Source organism: Cuculus canorus, chromosome 3 (genome assembly GCF_017976375.1).
Source record: "Cuculus canorus isolate bCucCan1 chromosome 3, bCucCan1.pri, whole genome shotgun sequence".
Classification (NCBI taxonomy): Eukaryota; Metazoa; Chordata; class Aves; order Cuculiformes; family Cuculidae; genus Cuculus; species Cuculus canorus.
The window spans coordinates 10,740,501-10,766,845 of record NC_071403.1 but is presented as its reverse complement, the minus strand read 5'-3'; the positions used below and the strand labels follow the sequence as shown (position 1 = coordinate 10,766,845).

General features: G+C 36.0%; 1 protein-coding gene across 7 annotated transcripts in view; it reads left to right on the top strand.

Annotated features, from left to right (window-relative positions):
- Nucleotides 1–26,345, top strand: part of KHDRBS2 (KH RNA binding domain containing, signal transduction associated 2) — a 382,051-nt gene that overhangs the window by 335,989 nt on the left and 19,717 nt on the right. For 5 of the 7 annotated variants that reach the window (XR_008449307.1, XR_008449306.1, XR_008449303.1 and 2 more), the window contains exons 9-11: nt 11,048–11,221; nt 13,159–13,210; nt 22,939–23,148. Coding sequence is in view for 1 of the 7 variants with exons in the window: in XM_054063510.1 (XP_053919485.1) it covers nt 11,048–11,145 (98 nt within the window). In the remaining 6 variants the exon portion in view is untranslated. Of the gene's footprint in view, nt 1–11,047; nt 12,060–13,158; nt 13,211–22,938; nt 23,149–24,757; nt 24,898–26,345 lie in introns of those variants that run through there. The other 2 variants (XR_008449305.1, XM_054063510.1) reach the window with 2 other exon arrangements.

Sequence of the window (26,345 nt, the reverse complement as noted above, 5' to 3'; positions counted from 1 at the left end):
AGACACTATTTAAATTGTGAAATGTTGCCACAATCATTTAATTGACGATTTCACAAATAATTCCCTACCGACCACTTAATATGAGAGCTTTGCAGTTGTGATGACAATTAGTTTACTAAGTAATGCTCTACACAGGCAAACAGCACTTTATAAACAAATTCTTTATAGGGCCTTATAGGGCTAACAACTAAAAATGTACAACAATGTTCCACTTTCTCATTATCTTGTTGGGTTTTTTTTAATATTGTGTTTGTCCTGAAGAGTGTATCTAGTGGAATAACAATAATAGTTTCTGCTGAACAAGTGAAATTAAAAATAAGTATGTAATAAAATTTGGGGAGGAAAGCGCATATGGAGGGTTCAAACTTCAGAAATTATGAAATTTAGATTGATTGAAGAGACGTTACCTAAGAAGACATAAATTTCCATTTCATTATGAGACATAAGCATGCTCATTTCATGGAGTAACTGAAGTAACTACCATCCTAGTGTGAAATAAACCCTGTATTGATTAGTCTAAGGCAGTGACAAAGCCAGATGAAGCCATGCTGCAATGTCTACAGAAGAATATTTGTAATTTTTGGAAAAGCACTTCTTAACATTTGCTCTGTAAGTGGAGAGGTTTGTTTAGCTGTCAGGTCCAAGTTTCTTCCTCATTTTTAATAACTTTGGTATTGTAGGTCACTGGTCCTAATATACGTTATATGAAGGGTGCTAAGGGTTTCTTACCTAATTTTTTTCTTAACTAGTTGCATTTAAGTCTTCAAATGTAGGAAATTAAGTACTCAAATAAGGAAGTGCAGATGTAAGAAACATAGGTCTGATTCTCATTACAGCATTTGACTTCATACAGCTTGTGATTACAGGCAAAATCTTTATTAACAGTAATTAATAATGCCTAATGTGCAGTGATTGTTCATTTATATCATCTGAGCATATGCGTTTGGTATCTGATAGGAAATATCACCAGCAACCTACCAAAGAACCCATTCTCTGGTTTCTTGTTTTTTGAGCATCCTAGCATTGATTAGGCCTCTCATTGGCAACAGGAAACAGATTGTGTCACTGTGGTGGAGTCTTTCTCCTGTGCCTCAACAGAGCACCTGGCAGGCAGGTTACACGTGCCGAGTGCTTCTATGCTAAGATAGGAGCAAGAGTCCTCTTCTGAAGCCAATTACCCAGTCCTTTCCATTTATCGCTCTTCTTTTCACATCACTGAGTGGGCTCAAAGTACGTGACTTTTAGTTTGAAACTAGCCCTGAAGATGCCCTCCCAACTGTTAATGAGATTTCAGTTCAGAGGCTCAAGCTAGGGCCAGTTTGAAGTGGACAAAGTCTCTAAAAGCCATCAAGTCCTCAGCATCAGCTGTCTCTCTCTGCAGTTCCTTCCTATTTGTATGCACTAGGTACTTATATTGCTACAACACCGGAGTCCTGATGCTTCCCCAGCTGTCCGGGCTAATGACCTTGCTACATTTGTCGTGCTTCTGTCCCAAAAGATGCTGAGCCTGCACGACTACCTTTATTTTGGGGTGACAGAGGCATCTGGTCTCTCCCTGTGTGTGAGGCATGTATACACCCAGCCCTAGGAACTCAGAAGTGCTCCTGAGTCTACCTGTACAGCACTCTATTTTTCTTGCATCAGGAAGAGGAGTCATGGGCAGAAGATATACTAAATAAATTACCATTCCTTTAACCTTGCATTTCAGTTATTCCTATACTTACTAGGGTATCAGAGATCCAGTTCCTACTCCACGGGAGAGAATGAACTGTCAAATACATTTCCTTGATTTTCTGCAAAATTGTTTCAATTCTTTTACTGGAGGAATCACCTTAACTGTCTCCCAAATAGTATTCATTCCCTCAGAAGGGATTTATGATTTTCAAAAGAGCATGATTTTGAAAGTCTGCAGAAAAAGGAGCCCATTTTGAATTCAACTATGACAGCTACTGCGGGGATGATACTAACGTTACTGCTGTTGTGTCAAATCAGTGTTTTAATTAGGCTATAATTTTTTAGAAAGTTCCATATTTAAGCCTGTCACATTCTTTTAACTGATTGTATATCCTAAAATTTTTGTATTTCGGTTGTTATGCTACAACACAGAAAAAAATTCTAAACATAGCACAAGAGAGTGCTTTTAATTTATAGCAACTTGTTTTTTCTGTATTACTCCTGAATTATAAATCATTTCCCATGACAGAATAAGAATAAGTAAATCACACAGAACTTTCCTATGTAGTATTTCAAATGGTAATTTCACTGCCTTTTACTGTGGAACCCACAGAGTTAGAGAATCTAAGACGTAAGTCCTGTAAAACTGATGTGCAGGTAGTGTTGACCATATAATTCCAGAAATACTGTATCACTGCGCATTTCATGATGTATTACCATAAAGTAACACAAAACCCATTTTTTTTCTGAAAATAACGGGGAAATAAAACTTCCTCACTGTCACATTCATACCTACCTCACAGAAACACTGTTAATAATCTCTTTTCTCCCTTTGTTGCAATTTCCCAAGCCTGTGAGCCTGATGTTTTCCTGTCTGAGGCAGATGTCCACTGCAAAAGTGGCTGAACCCTTGTAAGAAATTATTTTTTCTAGTAGTCATTACTCCTCCTCTCGCTGCCATTAGTTAACCCACGGGTGCATGAGGACTCCTCACCAGCTCCAGTGCTAAGTCAGCTGTAGGATTTCGGTGACTCTCTACTACTCGTTTAAGCCAGGGCAGCTCACAATATTGAAGTAGATTTGGAATATCCACGTAGTCTAATTTGTTAGTCCTCCCAAAAAGAAGATACTATACATTCTATGGACACAGGGACATAGGACAGTACGTTTTCACTGGCAGAGGCTGCCCAGGGAGGTGGTCGAGTCACCTTCCCTGGAGGTGTTTAAGGAACGGGTGGATGAAGTGCTGAGGGACATGGTTTAGGGAGTGTTAGGAATGGTTGGACTCGATGATCCAGTGGGTCCTTTCCAACCTGGTGATTCTGTGATTCTGTGATTTTTAAAACAGTTACAACTAGGTTTGGAAAATAGACTATTAAACAACAAGGTTTTCCTAGCATTTCTTGGTTTTGAGCCATATATATTGCATATGCGGTAGGTCTAGTAAAATAAGTGGTATTTAGCATGGTATTAGTATGCATCATGGCTTTGACTCTTTTTCAGACATATTTTTTGTCTTCTGACAATATTCCACATTCCAAATAAGAAAGGTACTATTTGTGATTTGAAGGAGCCACTTCAGCTGTTTCTCCCGCAAAATTATAAAATGCGTAGACACCGAGTCAGAAGATCCTGTGTTTGTTGCAGGCTTTGCAGATAAGCAAAAAGAGAGCAGAAGCAGATGGTCTCCTTTAAAAAAGAAAAAAAAAATTAAAAAAAGCCAAAACCTATTCTTCCAGTCTTGATTTTTTTGATTTTTTTTTTTTTTGTCTAAAATAAAATATACTTGTCTCATTATGACAAAAGGAAGGTGCAACTGTCTTTTCTGTGTGGATTCATGGGGTGAAATCCTGCTTTTGCCAATGTCAGTTGAACTTCAGGCATTAGATTGTGTAGGGCAAAGTGTCCAACTACCAACTGCTACCATTGCATAGTACTTTCCTCTCCTCTTATCTTTTCATGGAGGGTAAAGTTTGGAGGCTTACTAGAAAGACAGCACAAATTGAATTATCCAAAGAAAATTCATTCTAATTTTTACTGGTCTCATTTTAAAGTTAATTGTCTGATTTCTATTGGGTTTTCTGCTTAGCACATCTATTGCACTTTTCTCTTACTGCTGAAGCAATTAATTACGACTCAGAACACCCCAGGGAGGTGGGTATTCCTGTCTCATTCCAGCAGCAAGGAAGCCATACCACAAAATCTTAAACAATTATCCAAGGTCACTGAGTAAGCGAGTAGTAAAGCCAGTAATCACAATTCGTGAATTCCACTTAGCTTTATATCTAGTGTGGTGTGTTCTCTCCAAATATATGCAATATAATAAACTTGTAAAGAAAGCAGAAATTTTTGTTTTCCTCATAGGAAAGAAAACTGTTTTATTCTGAATTAAAAGCAGTTTCTATGTTTCTATTGGCACTGAAAGCTAAGTGGCAAATCAAATTAAGCCATTACCTTAACTGCTGTTATATACACCTTAACTATCTAAACAGAATAGCACTTTTTATCTCTTCCCAGCCACCTGTCCCCAGAATAATTGACCAGAGGTGAATAAATACGTGCCCAAAAATTATGGGCAATATTCAGAGGTTTAAGTTACCAGGAAGAAGTCGTTATCAGCTTTTTATTAGTACAGGAAATAAACAATCAATATACATGCAAAAATTATTAGGAAATAACAGGTTCATGTGCAAATCACATACTCTTAATACTTTTTTTTAATTATTTTAAACACATCTTAATATGATCTGCCTTTTCATTACTTTTATTGTTGCCCTCTTTGCATTTGTGAAAGTTTTATTCAATGCTGGAAAATTCCATGACAAGGTTGAAAAATGCTGACTGAAGAGTAGGAAAAGACAGTACTCTGAATATGTGCTTTTCTCTAATCTTGTACTAGAAGACATTTAAGCATGCAGTGATAGCCTCTACTCAGGGTACAGTTTTTCAGTATATGGACCCTTAGGAATTTTTCTGTGCTCTCAGTGTTATACAGGTAAGATCATAAGACTGGAACAAAATCACGTGTTTGTCTCTGTTATAAATTATTCCACTTAGTAACTCCCGTATTCAAAGGAATTTCACGAGTTAAAAATACTGTGACCTTTTTTTTTCCCTTTAACTCTCTAGTTTTAAAGAAACCCACAAGCCTAACTTAAATTCTTTGTTTAAATAGTAGAGCTACTGAGTTTAGTAACAATTGATCAAACAATAACCTTTAAAGATAATGTCAGCTAATATATCAGCAATGTCTGTGATAGATACTGGAAGTATTTATATAACAGTGAACACAGCAAACAGCATTCCATCTGAGTTGTAAAAAGCAGTGCTAAAATACTAATAAATAATTTGAATCAATTGTAAACCAAGGGTGCTGATTGCCTGTGATTATAGCAAATCATCTACGTATCTTAAAGATGAGCTTCCAGTGTAGATTCACAAGGAGCCTACAGCAAATGGAAAGAAGTACCTAGTGTAATTAAAAGGGCTGTGCCTATGATTTCACATTTCTTATCAAAGTAGCCTCGAAAAAATTTGCTATGATGCTTGTAACTGCACCCAGAGCAGTCTTCATGCCCAAGCACACTTAGATTTCTCAGCTGTAGACTGCATTTCCATCATACCACAGTAACTTTTAGTTTCTGAAAATGAAGCACGTATCATTTCTTCTTAGTTAAGAATGGCAACATCTGAGAGACGACCCTGTTGGCAATAACCCCAAATTCCTGGACCTTCAATCCTCAGTTATTAAGCAGCTTGTGAGCATTTCTTTTCAATCTCAGTCTTTGACACCTGATAGCACTGGTGACAGTCAGAAGTGAAAAGAACAGAGGTGCCTACTAGAGCAGGAGGACTGGATGGCAAGCTGGATGTCATCGAAGGAGCAGAGGTCAGACTTCACAGGGTTTCTTTTCATGGGAGTGGGAAGGAATAAAAGGAATCAGCGTTAAACCACAATGACAGCCCTGCATATCCCTTCAGCTCTTGGGTACACTGATTTACAGACGTGGTAGCAGTTCTCCTGATTACCTTTCTCACTCCCAGACTACAGTTCTTACCTGCTCTTCACCTGAAATCTCCGTCAATTTCCACTTCATTAACATGTCACTTTATGAAGATCAAATATGTCAATAGTCTAGCGGATGAGCAGTCAGGAAACAAGATTCAATTCTCATCTGTCTTGCATGCAGTAAAATATAATGAGCAGAAGTTCATGTTGAAACACAAAGAAACAGCCTGGGAACCAGAATGGCTGAAGGGTCATTTAGAATCATAGAATCATAGAATGGTTTGAGTTGGAAGGGACCTTAAACATCATCTAATTGCAACTCCCCTGCCATGGACAGGGACACATTCCACTAGATCAGGCTGCCCAAGGCCTCATCCAACCTGGCCTTGAAATCCTTCAGGATTGGGGCATCCACAACTTCCCTGGGCAACCTGCACCTCACCTGCCTCACCACTCTCATAGTGAGGAAATTCCTCCTTCTGTCTAGTCTAAACTTGCCTCTCTCCAATTTATAGCCACTGCCCCTTGTCCTATCTCTACATGCCTTTATAAAATATCCCTTGCCACCTTTCTTTTAAGCCCCGTTTGGGTACTGGAAGGTTGCTAGAAGATCTTCTTGAAGCCTTCTCTTCTCCAGGCTGAACAACCCAAACTGTCTCAGCCTTTCCAGGTATGGGAGGTGCTCCAGCCCTCTGATCATCTTCATAGCCCTCCTCTGGACCCGTTCCAACAGCTCTATATCCTTCTTATGTTGGGGATTCCAGAACCAGACGCAATACTCCAGATGAGGTCTCACAAGAGAGGAATAAAGGGGCAGAATCACCTCCTTTGACCTGCTGGCCGCACTTCTTTTGAAGCAGCCCATGATACAGTTGGCCTTCTGGGCTGAGAGCACCCTTCTGTTGCCCAACGAGTGTCCCAAATCTCTCTGTGAATACTGACATAGTCTATATGGCTTTGATGCTTTAAGACTATTCCCAAAGATAGCGCTTTCCATTCTCAGACCTCTGTGACGCTGAAGAAAAAGTGTTATGTTGGAGTACTAGAATTGTGGAATTGAGATATGAAAGAGCAACTTTGCACATCGAGGAATATTGTTCTTCATTAAAATTCCCTGTAGGAAAAGAACACTAATAATCTGATTTTCTTTTTTCAGAATGGCTGCCTTTTGTAATTTATTGTTATCTTGTGGTTTAGAGACTCTTTATAGAGTTGCTTCAGATCATCTTGCTTTCTCCATGATAAATACATAATCCTTTACTGATGCATGAGTGGTAGAGGCCAGTGTTTTTCCAGTTGAAGACTAATCCCAAAACTTCCATCTATGTTTCGACTACAGATTCACCTGTTAATGCAGCAGAGTCTATCATGCAACATCTACAAGAGCTGATAGCTGGAAACCACCTGCTTATGTGTTGATGGTAGTATTACCAAATAGATATAAATCAGCTGTGATCTTGTTAAAGTGCAAATCAAACAATAGGTCCACCATGTTACTGGGAAAAAAAAGAGCATAAGAGATTTGTACCACAAATTAGGTTTCTGTTCTTGTTCAGTATCAGAAGCTGGTGCAGCCCCAGCAGCAATTTACTTTAAGAACACTGTTAGTCAAGGAAAAACAGCTTCTTCCTATGGGTAATATAAAGTAATTTTTTAGTATATGAGTACTGGCAGAAAGACTATATGTTTCACCTCTATATGAAGGTGTTTCCATCCAGAGGTGAGGGAGGTGAATTGAAGGGAACAAGAAATTGGTTTGTCTTTGTGTTGTACATTTAGTGAGTATTTTTACTACTTTTGTCATTTTCATTTATATAAATAAAGCTTCTCCCTTTTTTATCTAAATCCTACTTCTCCCCAAGGCCTCTCTGCAAATGCAGTGGCACTTCAGCAAAGGGTAATTGAAGCTGCAGCACATTTACAGCAAAATGCCATTTTTAAAGGGTGTAATAGAACATACTGCAGAGGGACAATTTTTAAATTCTCTATATGAAAACTGATTTCCTGTAGGAATAAGAGACCTGAGGATTTAGAACTATATCATGTTGGCTGCCACATCTTCAACTCTCTAGGCAATAGCTTTCCACATTAAACTTTGGTTTCATGTGACCATAAAACTCCTGGTATCCAGTAAGAGAGCATCACAAGCACCTCAAAGAAAAAGCAAATAAATAGAATGCACCAAAGAAAATCACAACAGGAATGTTTCTTGTTCCATACCAAGAGCACTTGCTACCAAATCTTCTCCAGAGATGTCCACTCCTAATATGTGCTAGTCTGAGCCTTAATTCAGCTCTGCAGCTGATATTCCCCCTCCCCAAGCTTTCCCCTCACACCCCAAGGCAAGAAAATAATGAAATGTAGTTGCAAAGAAGACATCTTGCAGAGAAGCAGTAGCTTTCAGAATTTTAACAGCCTTTATTATATCTTATATTTTCATTTTTCTGTTTTCATATAGCATTATCTTATATATTTATTTTTTACAAAAGCCATCTTTGATACCTGGTTTAACCTTTCAGTATTTTAGTATAGAGACAGCTAATTATTTGCTTACTGGCCACAAAAGTCACCAGTGCTTAGCAAAAACAAGATACCAGTGATAAAACTACATCCACTGAAAACCAACAGGCTCGTTAAATAAAATGCTTTGGTTTGGTCAAACTTTTTTTGTTACCTCTAGTCAATCCTAGAGTCTTTGGAATATAGGTCATTTTTTTTCAGTTGTAGATCTGTAGCAAGATCACACTCCAATTAGTCAAGTAAGAAAATGGTAGATATTCTGATTTTCTAAGTGGGCTATTGTTTTTTCCTACTAAATGAAAGTGCATATCTAATGACTTTCATTTATTATTCAGGGAGATTTTTTAAAGTCTTTAAAGTCATTAAATGTTATAAAAAAATAGGCAACAGCAACTTTTAAACTTCAAAGATGAATGGCAAGGAGGAATTAATTCTTTCTTAACATCAACATTTTTATTCCTTTTGAAAATGAAGTTTGGACAATAAGGAGATCAGTAATGTATAATACTTTCTTTACAGTAGAAGACTAACTTGAACATTACTAATGGTTGACTATCTTTAAACCAAAACTAGGAAAAAAGTCTTCATTACAAATCTTTAAACACTGACATCTCTGGTGTGGTTGGAGGGGAAAACTGGCCCTTTGGTTTTGGAAAATACAGTTGATTTCCCTGAAGGATTATCTGAGGTGAGGAAGTTAGTGGGCCAGCAACACCTGTACCCAGAGGAGCAGAGTAAGGTCATCAGAAGATAACAGGAAGGAAATAAATGTCCTCTCCAACCGGCATTTAGACCTTTTCACAATTCAACATGATGCCAACATTCAATAACACTGTGTGTACTTACACTGGTGGTTGCGCCATGGGCCTGGATCCGGTCCATGATCTAACAACTTGACTGACCATTCACACTCAAAGTTCACTCTGCATCCACTTTAACAAATTATCTGACTCCAACAAATCCCTACATAATGTAAATCATGTTCTGTCCTGTGGTAATTTGGGCGGCAAAAGTTGGTGCTTCATCATTGACAACATCTCCAGTCACCACCATCTCCCTGGTGATTGCCACTGCAAAGTGCTTGCTGGAGTTTATATTATTCCATATGCTTTCAGGTGTTGGTTACTGCCTCTCAACGAAAACATTGTGTCTGATCCTGTGAGTGCTATTTCAAGTCAATGTGGTTTACTTTGCGTTGAAAAGTCTTATTTGCACTAATGCAGTCATTGGTGGTGTCTCAACTGAAAAGATGTTTTGTGAATCCACCTCTTACTGTAACCAAAGATGTGAGTGCTCTCTCAGTTTCAGTGCAAGATGAAGCATTAATTTACCTTCAGTGTTGATTTGAACTAACTCATTTTGCTTTGCCCCGAAATGGAGCACACACGGAACATCATTACCTTTCCATAGATGGTGTAGCTTCTTCAACTATGAAGCCCTCCAGCTATTCAGTAAAAGCTTCTGCATACTAAATACTTTACAACCCTGTAATATTGAAAGAAAATTTAGACTTAGGGAAAAAAATCTATTTTAATAAACCAATCAATTAGTTTTGTTTTGATAGAAACAGCAAGTGTATGTTTCGTCATCAGTTTGTATCTTCCCTCTTTCCCACTGGCTTCAAGTCACCTTCCAATCTTTTAAGTTCCTCTTTTTTTCAGCCTCTGGGTTTTATGCACTTACTAAGGGTGGGTTTCTTCCCTAGTATCAGAAAGTTTGATCCTTACTTTTGTATTTTACAAACATTATTATTCTACACATACCTGTAATACAAACATGCTGATCACCCATAAAATAAAATAATAATGAAAATAGCTACGATTTACAACAGTGATTTCAGAATAGCTTCTCTATTTCATTACAAAGATGTAGACAAAACAGCTTCAGACGTGCATGTATAAATCTTGAAACTTCCTCATGACCACGTGCATGTCAGATGTATTCTAGGACTGTTGTAACAGAGGTAATGTTGCGTTGTGATGTCATATAAGATAGATCTTATACTATGATTTCTGCATTGCCGCTTTAATCACTGTGTGATAAGTTGAAGTCAGTGGAAGAGAAAACCAGAAATCATTTGATGGTCCACTGGCTGATTTAGGAGGCAAATGTAGGCAGCTTCCTGTTTGTTCCTTTGGAAGGCTTAGCTTCCAGAAATCCCTTGTTAAGGGTAGAGAGGTGGGGAGGAAATCTGTAGAAGCTTTGTGAAAACCGAACTAGCCTTATAGTTTTTAACTTATTGTTCCTGAGTATATTTCATTCAAACAAATTTTAAAAAATACTCTAAAGATAATGCAAAGTAAAAACTGTTTGGTAAAACTCTTTTGTTTTAATATAGTAGCTTTATTTCTACATATTATTTTTGTTCCATTATTTTCTTTCTTTGGTCTCAAATGAAAGTGAAAAATCAAATGCATTTGAATTATCTTTTCATAGTCCAACTCCTTGTCTTATTAACATACCAACTGCATTAAGCTTTATTCACATTGGTGCGTAGCTTAAATGCTAGAACCTCAAAACTTCAAATAAATTCTGTGCTGGCAGACTATTGACATCATTTTTCCAGAGCTGACTCTATTGCCACCACACTGGGTATTCATTCTCTACTGAAAGCAAAGGAGGAAGATTTTTTTCGTCCTGAGATAGACAAGTTGCCTGTGTAGAGAAGTAGAATTGTAAGTTTTTGCGGAAGGATAAATAAATGGATTGTAACACCATCCTCATTTTATTTTTTTAAAGCTTTCAGCCAAAGCCCTTGAGAATTTGACAGCCATAAGCAGTGGCATCACTTTGTTCTTTCAAGTTTAGATATTTACAAAATATGTTTTTCTCTTCTGTTTTTAGCACAAGAAGAATGGGCCACAACCCGTTCCAGCCTAAAGGCACCACCTCCAAGGTCAGCCAGAGGGGGTTACAGGGAACACCCCTATGGTAGATATTGAAGGTCCTCCTCATCTGTGACCTCATCTCAAAGACAATTAATAGCCTGTGGTCTCCACATAAACAGCAACAAGACAAGTAATAGTCCATTTCTTTTCTATCCTAGGGATTACTGCTCATTACTATCCTATGTACTACTTGTATTTCCTATAACATTGGAATGACATTGGCATTAGTCTTATTTTATAACACGGACTTAAAAAACAAACAGAGACAAAAAACCTTCGGCAAGCATTGTCTATAAACCATTCAAAGATGATGTTCTGTTGGTTGTATTCATTGCTGTGTGTAACTTAAAACGCATGACACTGTTACAGATCTTGAGTCTCTCTACATACTAGCTAAGGCTGATTTTTTGTTTAGGGTTGCTGAAAGACTGTAATATGATTCTTTTTTATTTCTTTTTTTTTTTTGAACCAGACAATAATCAAGCTGTAGATAAGATGTTTTAACCTGTCTTTTTTAATATATGTTAGTTTAGATTAAGATGTTCGATATTAAGTTTGTAAATTTAATTTTAAATGCTGTTTTAATGGGGTTGAAAACAAGCAGCTACTGTATGTATGTAGCTAACTGAATTTGTTCAGTGTTTTAACCTGTATTTGTTAAAAAAAAAAATCACATAAAGTTCCATGTGTAAGCTTCTCTAAATAGGAAACCATAATTTTGTCAAATATGTTTGCCATAATTTGTCAATAAAGCTGAAACCTTTTGTAACAAACTAAATTTGGGATTACTTGTTTTCTAGCTTTAAATGCCTGCTTTATTTCTTTTTCAAGAGATGCCTAAAATGTTTTTTATATAAAAATTACAAAAATGAACCCAAGCCTGTTTTAAGATTTTTTGTGTAAGACTTTAAAAGTTGTATTAATAACTTCTGGTTGTTAAATAATTTAAAAGTTAACAAACTAAACTGTTACATGAATCATGGTTAGTATCCACTAATGTATAACATGTTAATGGAAAAAAATGCTTTAGAACAATAAATGGATTTTAAACTATCCTCTAAGCTTGATCTTGCTAAACACAAACTCTGATTGACTTGTTTGCATTAGCATGTCTCTCGTGAGAATGTAATGGAGTTTAAAGAGGTAAGATTACCGCTTACCACTGTTAGATTGTCTAAATGCTAGTTCTTCAACCTTTGAGTTTCCCCGCACATTAAATATCCCATTCAACATGTAAGCATTGCATAGATTCACCTATTTGTTTTCACTCAGGAGAGTGCGTTGACTGCATTTTTTGTAGTATATAACAATTTGTCTTGATAAACAAATCATCAGTGTCACTGCCCAGTTGCTGGTACTCAACTTTAAAAACTTTATTTGTAATTTTCAGTGCTAAATATCACCGCCCTTGAAGGCAGTTTAGAGGGCTGATATTTCTTTTGAGACTATCAGACTTGATGGCTGATGATTATTAAGGAAATATGTCGCAGGACTCAAAGGATGACTAAACGTTAAACAGGTAATAATAGTGTAATTTTCAGTATGCAACAGTAATGTTAAATATTCTCAGTTATTAATTTACTGATAGTTAAAAAAGTAAACCTACCAAAAGATAACAAATAGGTATATAGGCTATTAAAACAACTAATTAACATTAACTAGTGACAACAAAATTATTCTACAATATATAACCCTCAAGGTAATAAACAGAACTAAAATTAATAATAATAGTAATGCAACTCTTGCTAACAACAAATACATAATGTAAATTTTGATGAAAAAAAAAAGAAAAAAGAACAGAAGACCTGATAGTAGGGACACCAAAACTGTTAATCCTTTAAATCTTTTTGTTTACAGTGGCTTTTTGTCAATGTGATTGGTTTACTTTTTTGATGAGAATAAAGCACAGGCTGTTCAGTTTGTGAACAAAATCTCTTGCAGCTGGAGTTGCATGCTAACTCTTTTTGACTAGTTTATGAAGTGTATGTTTTGTCCTTTGAAGTGTTAACGTGATTTGAGTAGGTTACGTGATGGTTACATTGAGTTTATTCTGTCTCACTATTTCAGGGACTCACAGGCACTGGACAGCTAAGCAGCAGATCTGCTGAGAAGGGGTCAGGTAAGCTCTGCTGCATCTCAGGGGTTTTATTCCTATTTCTTATTTTCTATGTGCACTTGTTTTCACTAACACACAGAAACATATTCAGAGTTTTAAAGAGTTTTAAAATAATTCTTTTCAGCAATGTTTCTCTGAATAGCAGCGTAGTATGGCAATCAAAACATTTGCTTTTACATAGTATAATACCCTTCATTTAAATAAAAGAAGTCTTCTTGTCTAGCCTTTGAATGGCAAATATTAAGATGGTATACTATATAACTGCTCTTACTAAAAGTAAGAGTTGATTTTTATTAAAAGCATGCCTACATTTTTCAAACAAACCGGTTGTGTGACACAGAAAGATACAATAATGGCTTACCTTTGCTTCTCAAAATATTTATCATTTCTTCCTATGACAAAAGTAACTAGAAAGAGATGGGAGGTTTGGGATTTATTTTTTTGCTTGATAGGTTTCTGGTTTTTCTCACTCAGAAGTATCAGCTTAATCACGAAAAAGTACAAATTCTCTTCCTCTCTCATGACTGTAAAACTACATAAGATTTAATGAACAGAACTGATGATGTTGCACACTGAATACACAATCCCAGACACATTTATTACTCTGGCATCTTTTCCCGTGATTGTGATCTGGCTGATTTAACACATTCCTGCTATTGGTGTATTCAATGGTTACTTACAAACCAGAAGTTGTGTTGTGTAACAAGAAATAAAGGGCTTAATTTTCCTCTCCAAAGGGTTGCCTCAAGACCTTTATAAATTGATTTGATTTATGTGCTACAACCACTCTACAGGCCAAAGTAATAAAACACGGCATTGAGATTTGTCTTTATATTAGTTACATCAGTGTGAGCTTACTACTATAGTAAAAAGCTTCCACCTGCCCACCTTGCATACACTTACACAAATATGCCTCAATCAGTATATGTTATGTCTATACAGGCAGGAAAAACACTGTCCATTGCTATAAATAAAGTTTCATATCGGTGTAACTGATTATAGATTATTATACGTTATGGCTTTTATTATATTTCAGGAAATGTCTATATGCCTTACTGAGATTACTAAACAAAAGTGTGAGCAGGTCATGCCTTATCTAAGTGAGATCCAGGGCAAAGTACATAAAATGAATTTCTTACTGTGCATCAGATTTTTATGTGAGGGTAACTGGTGTGAACTCCTGGAGGATGGACTCCAGTAAATACAGTTTTGTAGCAGAGCAGTGTCCTTTATTATCTCAAAGTCCACCTTACAGGCATTATTTGCATAGATTAAAAAAAAATGCAGAATATGTCAGTAAAATGATGCACTGTGAAATATTTTTATACAAAAGCTATTTAGAAAAAGTACATTAATAAGTCATACAAACAACTCTTTATGCAAATATTTGTTCTATTGATTTTCAGGAAATTAGGATGAAAAGTTTCCCATGAGTGGGTGGGCTGTTCTCTACTAGCAACTATCTTTCACATCTTCATCTTTCTAACTAGAAAGTATCTTTCATATCAGTTTGTGAAAGAGTAACAAGAGAATTCATTTATTCCAATTAACAGTCTTCCATGAAAAGCTGTAATGTATCCCACACATCCACCACTCAGTTCAGCCATAATTCTGAGGGTCTAAAAACTTATAGGCATCATCAGTAAACACAGAACTGCACTTGTGCTACAGGTAACCCAAGACACTAATCACCAGCCACACAGTTTCTCTGGAGGAATTCACATACAAAGTAGTTTTGTTTGTAATAGGAAGAAAAAGCAGTATAAAATATCAAAACAATGAGTGAAAAATGCTGGAAAAGAGAAACAAAGTCGAAAAAGCAAAATTTCTATTAAAAGTTTTCTAAGATTGTTTTTATCCAGGTTGACCTCATCTACAGAACAGTTTGATCTTTAAAAGATGGTAGTGCATTGTAAATTTCATACTTAAAGCAACAAAAGATATCACAGATTTGCACTAAAATATTCATAATTGCTCCTTTGCAGCATCAAGCTAAATAATTTTTAAATGTTTTCCTTTTTAAATAAAGCTGTCTAGTTTTGAAAGATTCTTTGCTTTCATGGCATAGTAGACAATGTACGTAATCCTGAGTGAAAACCCCTATTGCCCTAAGAAGGTAGACTGCTGCATTTTAACTGCAAACAATGCACATTCAAAAAAGTATTTGTTATGAATACAATCAATGAGCTGGTTTCTAAACTGATGATTTCTGGAGGTGGGTTATGCAATATTTTCATGTCCAGCTAGAAACAGAGCAGGGAGAAAGCACCGAGGGGCTGAGAGCATCGTCACCTGCTAGAGCAAAACTTGTAGAGCTGCACCAACAGAGAGAATTTCCTAGAAAAGTAACAGATTATGGAAAATTGTACTCCCGGACTGTTTTGTCTAGCAGATTTATTGCATGTATTCAAAAGCCATTGTAACTGAAAGAATTAATTAGATATCCCTAGAGAAGCAACCTTTATGAGAAAATGAAGTAGAACGATATAACTGTTTATTTTTATACAGCTTATCTTACACTATTTGAACAAGATCTTAAATATTCATATGAGTAAATGAAGAACCTTAGGAAGTACAGTATACCTGACCTCACCTCAAAGTACATTGAAATGTTCCTCTAGCTCAACAAGGTCATCAACCTCCACTCAGAATAACGGAGCTATAGCCATAAAGCTAGGAGATAATTCTTACTGCATATGCCCTGCTCAGTCTATAACCCAACAATAATTACTGCATTATGCTTGAATGTGTGCTGACTTCTAAATTGAGTAACCTTCATGCTAGTGAAAGTGAGTGAGTGCATGTAAAACAGATTGCTGTGTCTATGGGAGCTCTGAAGGAATGGATGGGAAGACCTGGTCACTAATAACGGCAGATTCAAAGAGCCTGTATCTCCCTATTGTTAGGGAGCTGCCAGACCACAGCTGGGACTTGGATTTAGTAGAGCAACTAAGTTCCATTAGAATCAGCATAGTGTGCATATATGTGCGCACCTGTTAAAAGGCTTGATATTTTATCACAATAATATGGATTTATGTCAGTCCTCGTGAAACAGGAGCCAGGATTGTTGTCGGAAGGTTAAAATCAAGAAGAAGCAAGTGATATATTGTGTCAAATAAAAAACTATTTAGTCTACATTAATGATGTATTTTCTTCATGTTTAACAGTAGGAGTGTTGCTTTGTGTACTGTCTTTCTAAGCATTCATATCCAAAGTTTTGTAAGAATCAAATAATGCATTTAGAATATTCTAAATAGTGGCAAAGGAGAGTTACAGAATAAGCTAAATGTCAGAGAGAAAAAGTCTTTGCTAACATTTGAAAGAAGAATATCCATTAAGGAAGAGAATTAGAAAGTTTACTATTTCATATTGTATTAACTTGCAAGAGCAAGTAAAGTCAAGGTTGTATAAAGACTAAACAGGGACATCACTGGATATCAGTGTTCTCTATACAACTTACTTAGCAATATTTCATAATCTGTAAAGTTTACCAGCACATTTCCCTGCTTTTATGAAAAAGTAGTATCTAAAATTAAAAGATAATAACTCAGAGAATTCACCTAAATTTCCTAAGCACCTATATAGAGATTTTTCCCTGTAATATTCTGAAGCAAATATAAAATCTAAACAAAATTATAATCTCCACACAGAATCTATTTACTAACAACTTTCTAGCAAAGGTATTAAAGAAAATAGTATTTATTTCCAGAAATATAACATGAATTCTTTTATAATGCTGTGGAACATCAGTAAATTGCTCAAGACTGTAAGACAATGAAGTTTTGGGAAATGTTCATACAGTCAGAATTATAGAATAGGTTATAAATTCATCCTATATGACAAAGAACCCATTTATCCCTATATCAGAGCGTATGTAATTTTAGGATTCAGAAGGGCAGAGTTCATTTGCAGATGCATTTTAACAAAGTAAAAGTGAAAAAAAAATTTTACTATGAGATTACAATTTTTTTACTAGAAAAAAGCAGAATTTTTAGCTTAGAAAAATTGAAGTGTTGGGCTGTAATTATAGATACGTCAAAAGAACAAAGACCATATTTGTACCTATTTCAGGTGATCTTCTCTTGCCAACACTAACCAAAGTACAAGAAAAACCCTAATTAATGAGTAAAATCATAGAAAATGCTGACAAATATTTGAATGCTAAACAGAAAAATAAATCTAATGCCTTCTGAATTTTTTTTTCAAAAACTTAGATGCACTTTATGACCTCCATCAGTTATTGAAACCCAAGAGCTGTCAAAAAAATATCCTGTTATCCATTTTACTGAACTGGTCCATAGAGACAGGAAAGGCACGCAGGTAACAGGCTCAGATCAATTATGGCTTCAAAGAAGATCACCATCTTCCACTTTGCTACTAGCTAATTACATTTTTCTAGTCATTATTATGGCTCATTGGGACCTGACGGAAAGCTTTGAAATCATTAAGCCTTTCCTTTTTCTTCAGTTCTTTGGGTTTGGGAGTTTGTTGTTTTGGAGTTTCTTTCTGGTCCTGTAGGTTAGATGTTAACATTCATTTGGAGACATTAAGGAAAATGATCCCCGCTGAAAGATTTGCTGATCGACGTAGTTATGAGGCAAGTTATGAGCTTTGCTCATGAATATGCTGATGTCTTTTGGTGAAGACATGCTGTATGCCGTGTTTATTTTCTGAAACATGGAAATCTAAAGATGAACTATGACTCCTAGTATAAGTACAGGAAGGATTTTCTCTCCTTTCACAACCTCTGGTTTACTACGTCACTTACATTATAACTCAGCAGAACTCTTTAAAATTGATGAACTACATCTCTAAATCATGCATATCTGGAACACTGGAACAAAGTTTTCTTTCTCAAACTGAAGGTCTCCCTTTAAACTTAAGCATATGAAATGCAGATTTCTAAACTATGAAAACATACCACTGTTTCAAAGGTGTTTTTTCCTTATATAAGTCCTAATAAAGGGCTGTGTTTAGTGCTTATTAAATGGCATAAATATCTCCTTTCCTAAAATAATTTAATTATCTTTGAAATCTAGGATGCTTTACTAGAGAGCAGTTTATTGCGAAAGTAATTTCAGGCTTTCATATTTCAAAACTGTAAATCAGAAGAAAGGTTTACTGGAGGAAGATCACATCCATGCTATAATGGTACAGGTCATCATTCACATATTAAAAGTGGAAAAAATCAAAGAAAAGACACAATGCAGTTGATTTTGTAAATCCTGTGTGTGCCCAAAGAATTTTTTAAGTTGCTTTATAGAAATGATCAGAACTTTTTGATATGTTTTAGCAGGATTTGGGTGTACAAGTAGGGAAAACATTTTGACTGCCCTGATAAGAGTCGAATTAATTTTGAAAACAATATTTCCTTTTCCTTTATGCTGCTGCTGTGCCCTATTGATGTAATTGAGGTAGAGTTCCTTATTATATAGTGTTATTATAAAGTGTGAGAGTACCTGTTTGTATCGTGTCTGGCACTGTTCTTGCCATGCTGGGTGCGTTAGCTGGTGATGGATGGCTTACTCACAAGAAAACAGTGAATGCCTTTGTTATATGCCCTTGCGTTACAGGACCTTCACACTGTTTTATCACTGGAAGTCAGAGCTGCAAACCTCTGAGCTGCTCATTTATGACTTCTTAGCATTCTTTTTTCCTTACCGCTGCATAGTAAACAGAATGAAATGTGTGGATGTTTTGTATCATGATTTACTATATTCACTTATGATTCCATATTCCTGACAGTACAACTGAACTTGTTTGCAGATCAGGCAAAAATGGGCTGCCCAGTACTAGCGTGAAGTCCTGTGGGATACATGCTTCATGGAATTTAGTGCTCATTCGAGAGAAGAGACAGCTATCTACTATTGTAAGACTAAGAATAATGCATAGCTCTTGTAAAGCTTGAATAACACCTACAGAACTTAAAAAAAAATGCTGCATTGAACACAAAATGCTAACTGAAGGAAGCAAGCATTTTAATCTCTGCCTTGTAATAGAGAATTAGAGAAACAGTGAAGCTGAATGATTTGGCTAAGGTCACTCAGCAGGTCAAAGAAATGTAATAAAGTGCAATTAACAAAGCAGCAGGCGATGGTAAGAAGTTGCATCAAAAAAAACATGAAACATAGGATGTATTTGGAGCTGTGATTTGTTTTGAGAACTGAACTGTCTCATCCATGGTGCAGATACGCAATTATATCATCACACGAAGCCTGCTGAGCTTTACCAAGCAACTGGATGGAGCGGCTAACAGAATGTATGCATGTAGTGCACATACTTACGTATGCAAAACTTACATTGAAGAAACCTGTTATTATTCTCTTTTTCCATTTGCATTATAGCTGTATTTTTCTATATCTGCATCTGTTGCCATGGTAAGTTTCTCAGGCTGTATGTCTTTGAACGAACAAGAAATAGATCTGTAAACACTGATAAGGTCTTTAGACTCATAATACTCAATGCATTCCCCATAGCACGGAGCACAATAGAACTAGACCCTAAAAGCCTACATATTTTCAAATGTTATAGTGCTTATAATTCTAGAAATAAAAGAAGTTCTATTTTAAAACATTTTAGGGATAATTTTAGACTCAGAGTTGGGGTATTTTCCCTACTTTGGAGTCTACTTAGCTAAATTAATGGAAATAAGACGTGGCTTTGTAATAGGTAGTCAACAAAATATAACTCTAAGAATATGTTTTAGGATCTAGAAAATAGATTTACTTAAAATCATTTTTACACCACATTCTTCACGTGGACTTATGTACATGTGTCATTTTCATTCACAGCTCACTCAGATAAAATTCAGAACTCCAAAATAAGATATACAACTTTAATATATCATGGGTCCATTTGTCTCATTTATTTTGTAAATATACTGTTGGCAGGGCTGGTAATGCTACCTACCAGTAAAATCACTTTCTGTAGATGCAGTCACCTTCATTTCACATTAACTTTTCCATGATGGGCATCTGCTTAATCTACAGATTTTGACGAAAATGCCAAACAGTTCCAAAAAAATAGAAGATTATGTTCATTCACAAAACAAGTTTTTCTTTTATCAGCAAGTGTCTGTGAAAGTATATTGCAAGATATGCATTGCAGTACCCTCTACTATTGGCTTCTCATGCATAAAAGAGTAAGAATTGCTTTCCTTCATCAGAGTATGAATCTATCCTGACCAGTATCTGTTTTCTATCAGATCCAGAAATGGATGCTTGGGGTACATGGTGGTTGGGTCAGGGGAACTATGTAGAACGAGTAGATACTCTATTTGTATTAGCGAATTAAATAACAACAGAGTGATCCTATCACAGATTTGTCTTCCCAGTGCTCATATTGTTAACTCCACGGGCTTGCCTAATGTACAAATAAGCGGCTGTGATAATGTGTAAGGACGGTGTGCCCAAATCAGCTCTTATCCGTAGAATATCCGTAGGCATTCCCAGGTTTTGGGCTCTGTGCAGTGAATTGGGTTACAAGAAAATCAGAGGGAGTTTCATGCCCAAACAGCTGATTTTGACTAAAACAAAGGAATGGATTACATTCTCCTTCAGCATCTTGACCAGAAGGGTTTGGTGTGCAAAACGATTGAAGAAAAAGCCCACTAATGCAATATTTCTTGAGGTCTTACAGAAAATCCTGGGATCTGATTTTCATCAGAATTGCAAGTGTCATCATCAGAAGTTGTGCCTGACTATGAAAAGTGCTGTTTAAAGTTAGGTATTCTTTAAAAGATAGATTTCCCAGGTTATGTAATAGGGATTAATGGTTTATTTTAACTCAGAAATGTAATAAAAATCAGTCACACTGATGAAGCAGTCACGTACTATAGCCACAAGTGACTCAGAAAGCCAACTACAAAATTCATAATTTTGTCAAGAAAAAAATAAATATTTCAATAGAGTTAAGAAAATTAATAAAGGAACAACACATTGAATAATGAGGATAAAAGAAATACTGAATAGCTGTTCTTTCTGTGCCTTTTCTTATGCATGAAATCAAGCAGAAAAAAAATGAACTCAACGATTGTAAAGACTACATCAAGTGTATACATGAAAGGAGCCAAATGAGGGTTTCACCAGCCCATAATTCATATTTATCTAACTTTGGAGTGCGTCGCTTGCTTTAACCATTTATTTTGCAAGCCCAAGGTTGATACTTACCTAATAATTTCCATCATAGGAACATGTTTCTACATTTAGGTAAGGGTTTACAGAGTCTGCAAATCTGGGGCTCCTGCAGTTTGTAAGAGGAATTTGCTTTTGGTAGGGGGAATCCTCCTGAAGGTACCAGAAATTATTTTTTGGTGCTGTCATGAAAATCTGTTTCTTCTGTAGAATATCAGGAGACAGCCAAAAAGTTGCCTTTTGCCAACTTATTAAACTTGCTAGAATCTATACAAAAATGTCCCTATTGCCCTACCCTGCCAATCAGAATTCTTTTTCTTTTTCTCTCTTTTTCTCTTTCTTTTTCTCTTTCTTTTTCTTTTTCTTTTTCTTTTTCTTTTTCTTTTTCTTTTTCTTTTTCTTTTTCTTTATCTTTTTCTTTTTCTTTTTCTTTTTCTTTTTTTTTTTTTTTTCTTTTTCTTTTTCTTTTTCTTTTTCTTTTTTTTCTTTTTCTTTTTCTTTTTCTTTTTCTTTTTCTTTTTCTTTTTCTTTTTCTTTTTCTTTTTCTTTTCCTTTTCCTTTTCCTTTTCCTTTTTTCTTTTATGTGAAATTACCTTAGTGTAGCATTTGGGGAAATACTGAGCACATTCAATACCTAACTTTTGCCACTACAAGGGTACCTATGCATTCAGTGAAGTGGTCTTTACTTACAGTAAATAATTCAGCCGGGTGCTCTAAAACACTGTATTGTCTCTCCATTGGCTTGGTGAAGAGACTAAGAGATTTCAAAAAAAGTCTCTGTCCTCATGCTAAATCTTCAAATTATCTCTTGATCCATTGATTTCAATTAATCTCTCATAAACCTGATTAAGTTAATGTTATCAAGAAATGAAATACAACTCCAACCCAACTCGTTCTCACAAGTTCCCATTGTCATCCATACCAGCATTGAGAAGTAATTTGCTTAGTATTAATATAATTGCACTGCTGTATTAAAGAGTGTCAGTGCTCATAAAATTCACTGCCACAACACTCCTTTTTTATTGCATTGATAAAAAGATACTCATACAACTGTGCATGAACCATGAGGTTTCATCTGAAGTAGATGATTGCGGGTGGACAAAAGGTAGTGAAGGCAGCGCTTCATAAATTTGTTCCATTATAAAAAGTATAAAATTAAATGAGAAAACTGGGTTAAAATGTTATCATTGAGGTTCCATACAATAAGTTTACAAAAAATTTTAAAAAGTTAAAAAAAAAATCAGAACTACTAATGGAAAGTATTTGTTCATTTTCCTCATTTTTGCTTTATTATGCTTGTTCATCACGTTAAAGATCCTATGCGGATGATCACATGCTCTTACATTCTACTTATTTCTTGCAGGGCACAGGAACAGGTCAGAACTGTGTAGCAAATTATTAATTTTTGCAACTGCTTTATCTCATAGCTTGCAGAATTTGGGAGGTAGTGTCTTCACAGATTTTTCTGTCACCCAGACTAACCCTGTGTCACAGAGACGCTGTGTGAATATACGTGTCATTTCAGCTAAAATATTAATGTGACAACTAATTTTGTGGTTTTCATTTAATATGTCTGCCCAATTTTGACTTGATTTTCAGATTTTTGAAGCCCTTAGGCAAGTATTGTACCTTTTGAACAGCGTTCAGAGGATTGAGAGTGTTCAACATCATTTGCAATAAATCAGTGGGATCTGAAGGACTGAGCCTCAGGTTGGGACTCTGCACAGCCCTGAGCTCTGGAGTGGCCTTTACTACCCTCTCTAGGATATGTCAGCACTCAGACTAAACAGTGATCTTCCAGTCTATCAGGTGAGCTGTGGTATTCGCCTGTATGTTTTTAGTTCCTGTTAACCTTGAGATAATTCAGCTTACCTCAGTCTGCAAAAACCAGGATTATTTTAAACTAGTTCACCTTATGTCTGCCTTTGGAAGAGAGCCCATGTACAGATATCTGTGAGCCATATTACTTTGATACAGGATAGTTTGATAGTGTATCTAAAGTTCTTATGCTCTTTTTCCATGGTAAAGAAATATTTTATCATCTTTCTCACAGAATTAATGTAAAAATAGTCAAACGGTATTTGTGCAGTACATTGAACAAAGCAATAGTTTTTAAAAATGCCCAATATTTGGAGAAATCATCTCCCCGCGGGATGAGTTAACTCATTGAAATAGTCGTGTTAAAAGCAAATTTTGCAGATTCTGGTGTTCTTTGCACTGTTCTCTACTTGTTCATCTAGAAAAATCTTGATATCTTCGTGAGCTGCTGTGAACATACACTTGTTAACATTCATAAGGTTCCATTACTGTAGCATGGTTGCTACAAACAATGGGACAATGAAAACCTGTAAGAAAGGAAATAAATCTACACCAGCAGACATTTGGATGAAAAACAGAAAACTGGAAAAGATTCATACCACTAGTGTTTAAGACACATGCAGATATTTAATTCAATCTCATATCCAGAATTAAATAGCTTTTATGGAGAGAAGGATAGCAAGGAGCCCTGAAATCACAGGCTATGTCCTCTTGCGTATACTAGAGAACATAATCTAATAATATTGAAAAGTGTAAATCACCATTTCCTAAGTCTTCGAAATTAAACACTTATGTGGGAGTTGTATTTTTCTGTAATAAGCTTCATTATAGCCATATATCAGATAAAGATACAGTTATTGCATTTAGTTATTAGAAATAAACTTGTTTCTTAAAAAAACAGCATGTGAAAAAAAGATCATTCTGTCTCTGTTGATGGTAGCTCGCAATGTCCAGAAGGTTTCAGATAACTACCAGAAGTAGTACCAATAGCTAATGTGGGTTATTCTGCAGCTGCTCTAGCAAATTGCATACAGTGGCAGCACAAATACCTGCCTCAATCCTGAACACACCATCACTTCCCATACCTCTGGTACAACCTTCCCTTTCAGACCTGAAGCTTAATCTCCTGCACTGCAGAACAGCATGAAGTCCTCTTACGGGTCTCCATTCCTTGTAATCATGTGTTCTTTTTTGCCTGTGCTATTTTTAGATTTGCAATCTGCAAATGGTGATAAAAATTTTATCTATGCCTTGCTTTAGATTTAGAGCTTTTTCTCTACGGAGAAAGAGCTAAAAGAATATGGCCACAAGCTATTCAAACCTAACACATCTCTGAACTTCAGAAAAAGTCAGTGAATTTTCAAGAGCTGGAAATAAATGCTAAATCACAGTATTCATGCTCCGGTTTTAAGCAGGCTGTGAGTGAGATAAAGAAATGGGTGAAAAACATGCAGGTTTCTTAAGGTTTTAGCTAGATTATAGTTAAGCATGTTAACACTTTGCAAGTAGTAATGTGGGGTCCTTAGAAATGTTTTTCACATTATAGCAATGTGGAATAAGAAAACTGATACCTCTATTATTATTTCTGCTTTGTACGTAGCAAGCAGAAGGATAAGGGGAAGCTGTTTGCTCTTTGTCACACAGAATGCTATTCATCAGAACCAAAATACCCTTGCGTATAGCCCAATCTCCTACATATTGGACTATGCCTCCAAAAATGCTTAAAAGTGAGACTTGGAAGTAAGTAATCATTTTCACTCTTCACCTAAAGAAAAATGACTTAGTTTTCTTGGGAACTCAGAGCAGTGATTCCTTTTGGCTTGTTAACTTCAGATTTCAATAAGAGAAAAAGTGTTTCAAGAGGATGGAAAGACCTACTTATAGTTCTAGGAGGTGAACAGAAAACTGGAGGAAGAAAGGGAAGGATGATTTTTCCCCACTGTGAGAAAGCCAGAACTACATAGTAAAATGCCAAGGTACAGCAGCTTTGCAGATGAATTCATTTGCATTTTCTGAATTTCTTGTTTTTCATCTGCGTATATATGTGCATATATACTCAATTCATGTCCAAAGGGCAGTTTAGACCCTCTTCACACGGGTCTCACATTCATCCCACAAAACAAGTGGGATGAAATGCCCTCTACTGTTTAGTAAATAAAGACTAGATGCCTAGCACAGACAATGTAGCTGCCTTCTAGATAATTGAGGTAAGTGAAATTAATCCCAACCTTAATAATTAAACTTTTAAGGAACAGAATATTAAATTCAGTTGTGGCAGATAGTTACCCTAAAAGACATAGATTGTGTGTGTCATATCGTATCGTATCATATCATACCATTAAGGGAATGGTGTAGAGCCGAGGGAACAGAAGATATGGCATATATGCTTGTCCTTGGAGTTCAAGGTAAGCCTGTTCTGTGCTCAATACTCTGCTGTGGAGCAAGAGGTTGAAAAGTGGACATGAAACAATAGCCTGATGCACAAGAGCTTTGCTGTGGTAGAACAAGCCGTTCAAGGCCTTCATTTTGAGCTCCCCATGCATTGCATTCACTTTATGGATACTGGCCTATGGAGTTTCCTAGAAGTGGATTTTCTTTAGAACCTCTGCTGATTCTCTCCTCTGGTGGCTTTGTCATTGAACTGCTTGTTTATTTTAGAAATCTAATGACTGGGATATGTTGCTGTACTCATGCAATGTAGTCTTGACCTATGAAAAAAGATAAGCAAATAAGAAGATAAAATGTATATGTATATGTATATGTATATTCTAAAGGCAGGTAGAATTAAACGTTGGAGAATATTTGAATACCTGAATCTAGTAGAAATAAGACACTGTTGACTCTCTAGTAATAAATACATGAAGCTGTTCGTTAATCATAGGTCTTACGGGTGAGTTCCGTAGCTACATCTGTTACCATCCCGCAGCATGTAGGCCCACACACTCCTTATAACAGTGATACAGAGAAAAATGTTTGGTTAGGACTGAATCCAGCCTCTAGGCTGCATCCTGAGCTCTCTTTTCTCTCAAAGTCAAATATTATTTTTAGCTTTTATTGCCCTGACCATCTGACTCCACTCAGCATTAGTTTCTGGTCAAATGCACTTCTTCCCCTCTGTCTAAACTGACTGACCAAAGAAGTTGTTTTCTTCAGCCATGAAATGGATTTTTATTGCTGAGGTCCACAGT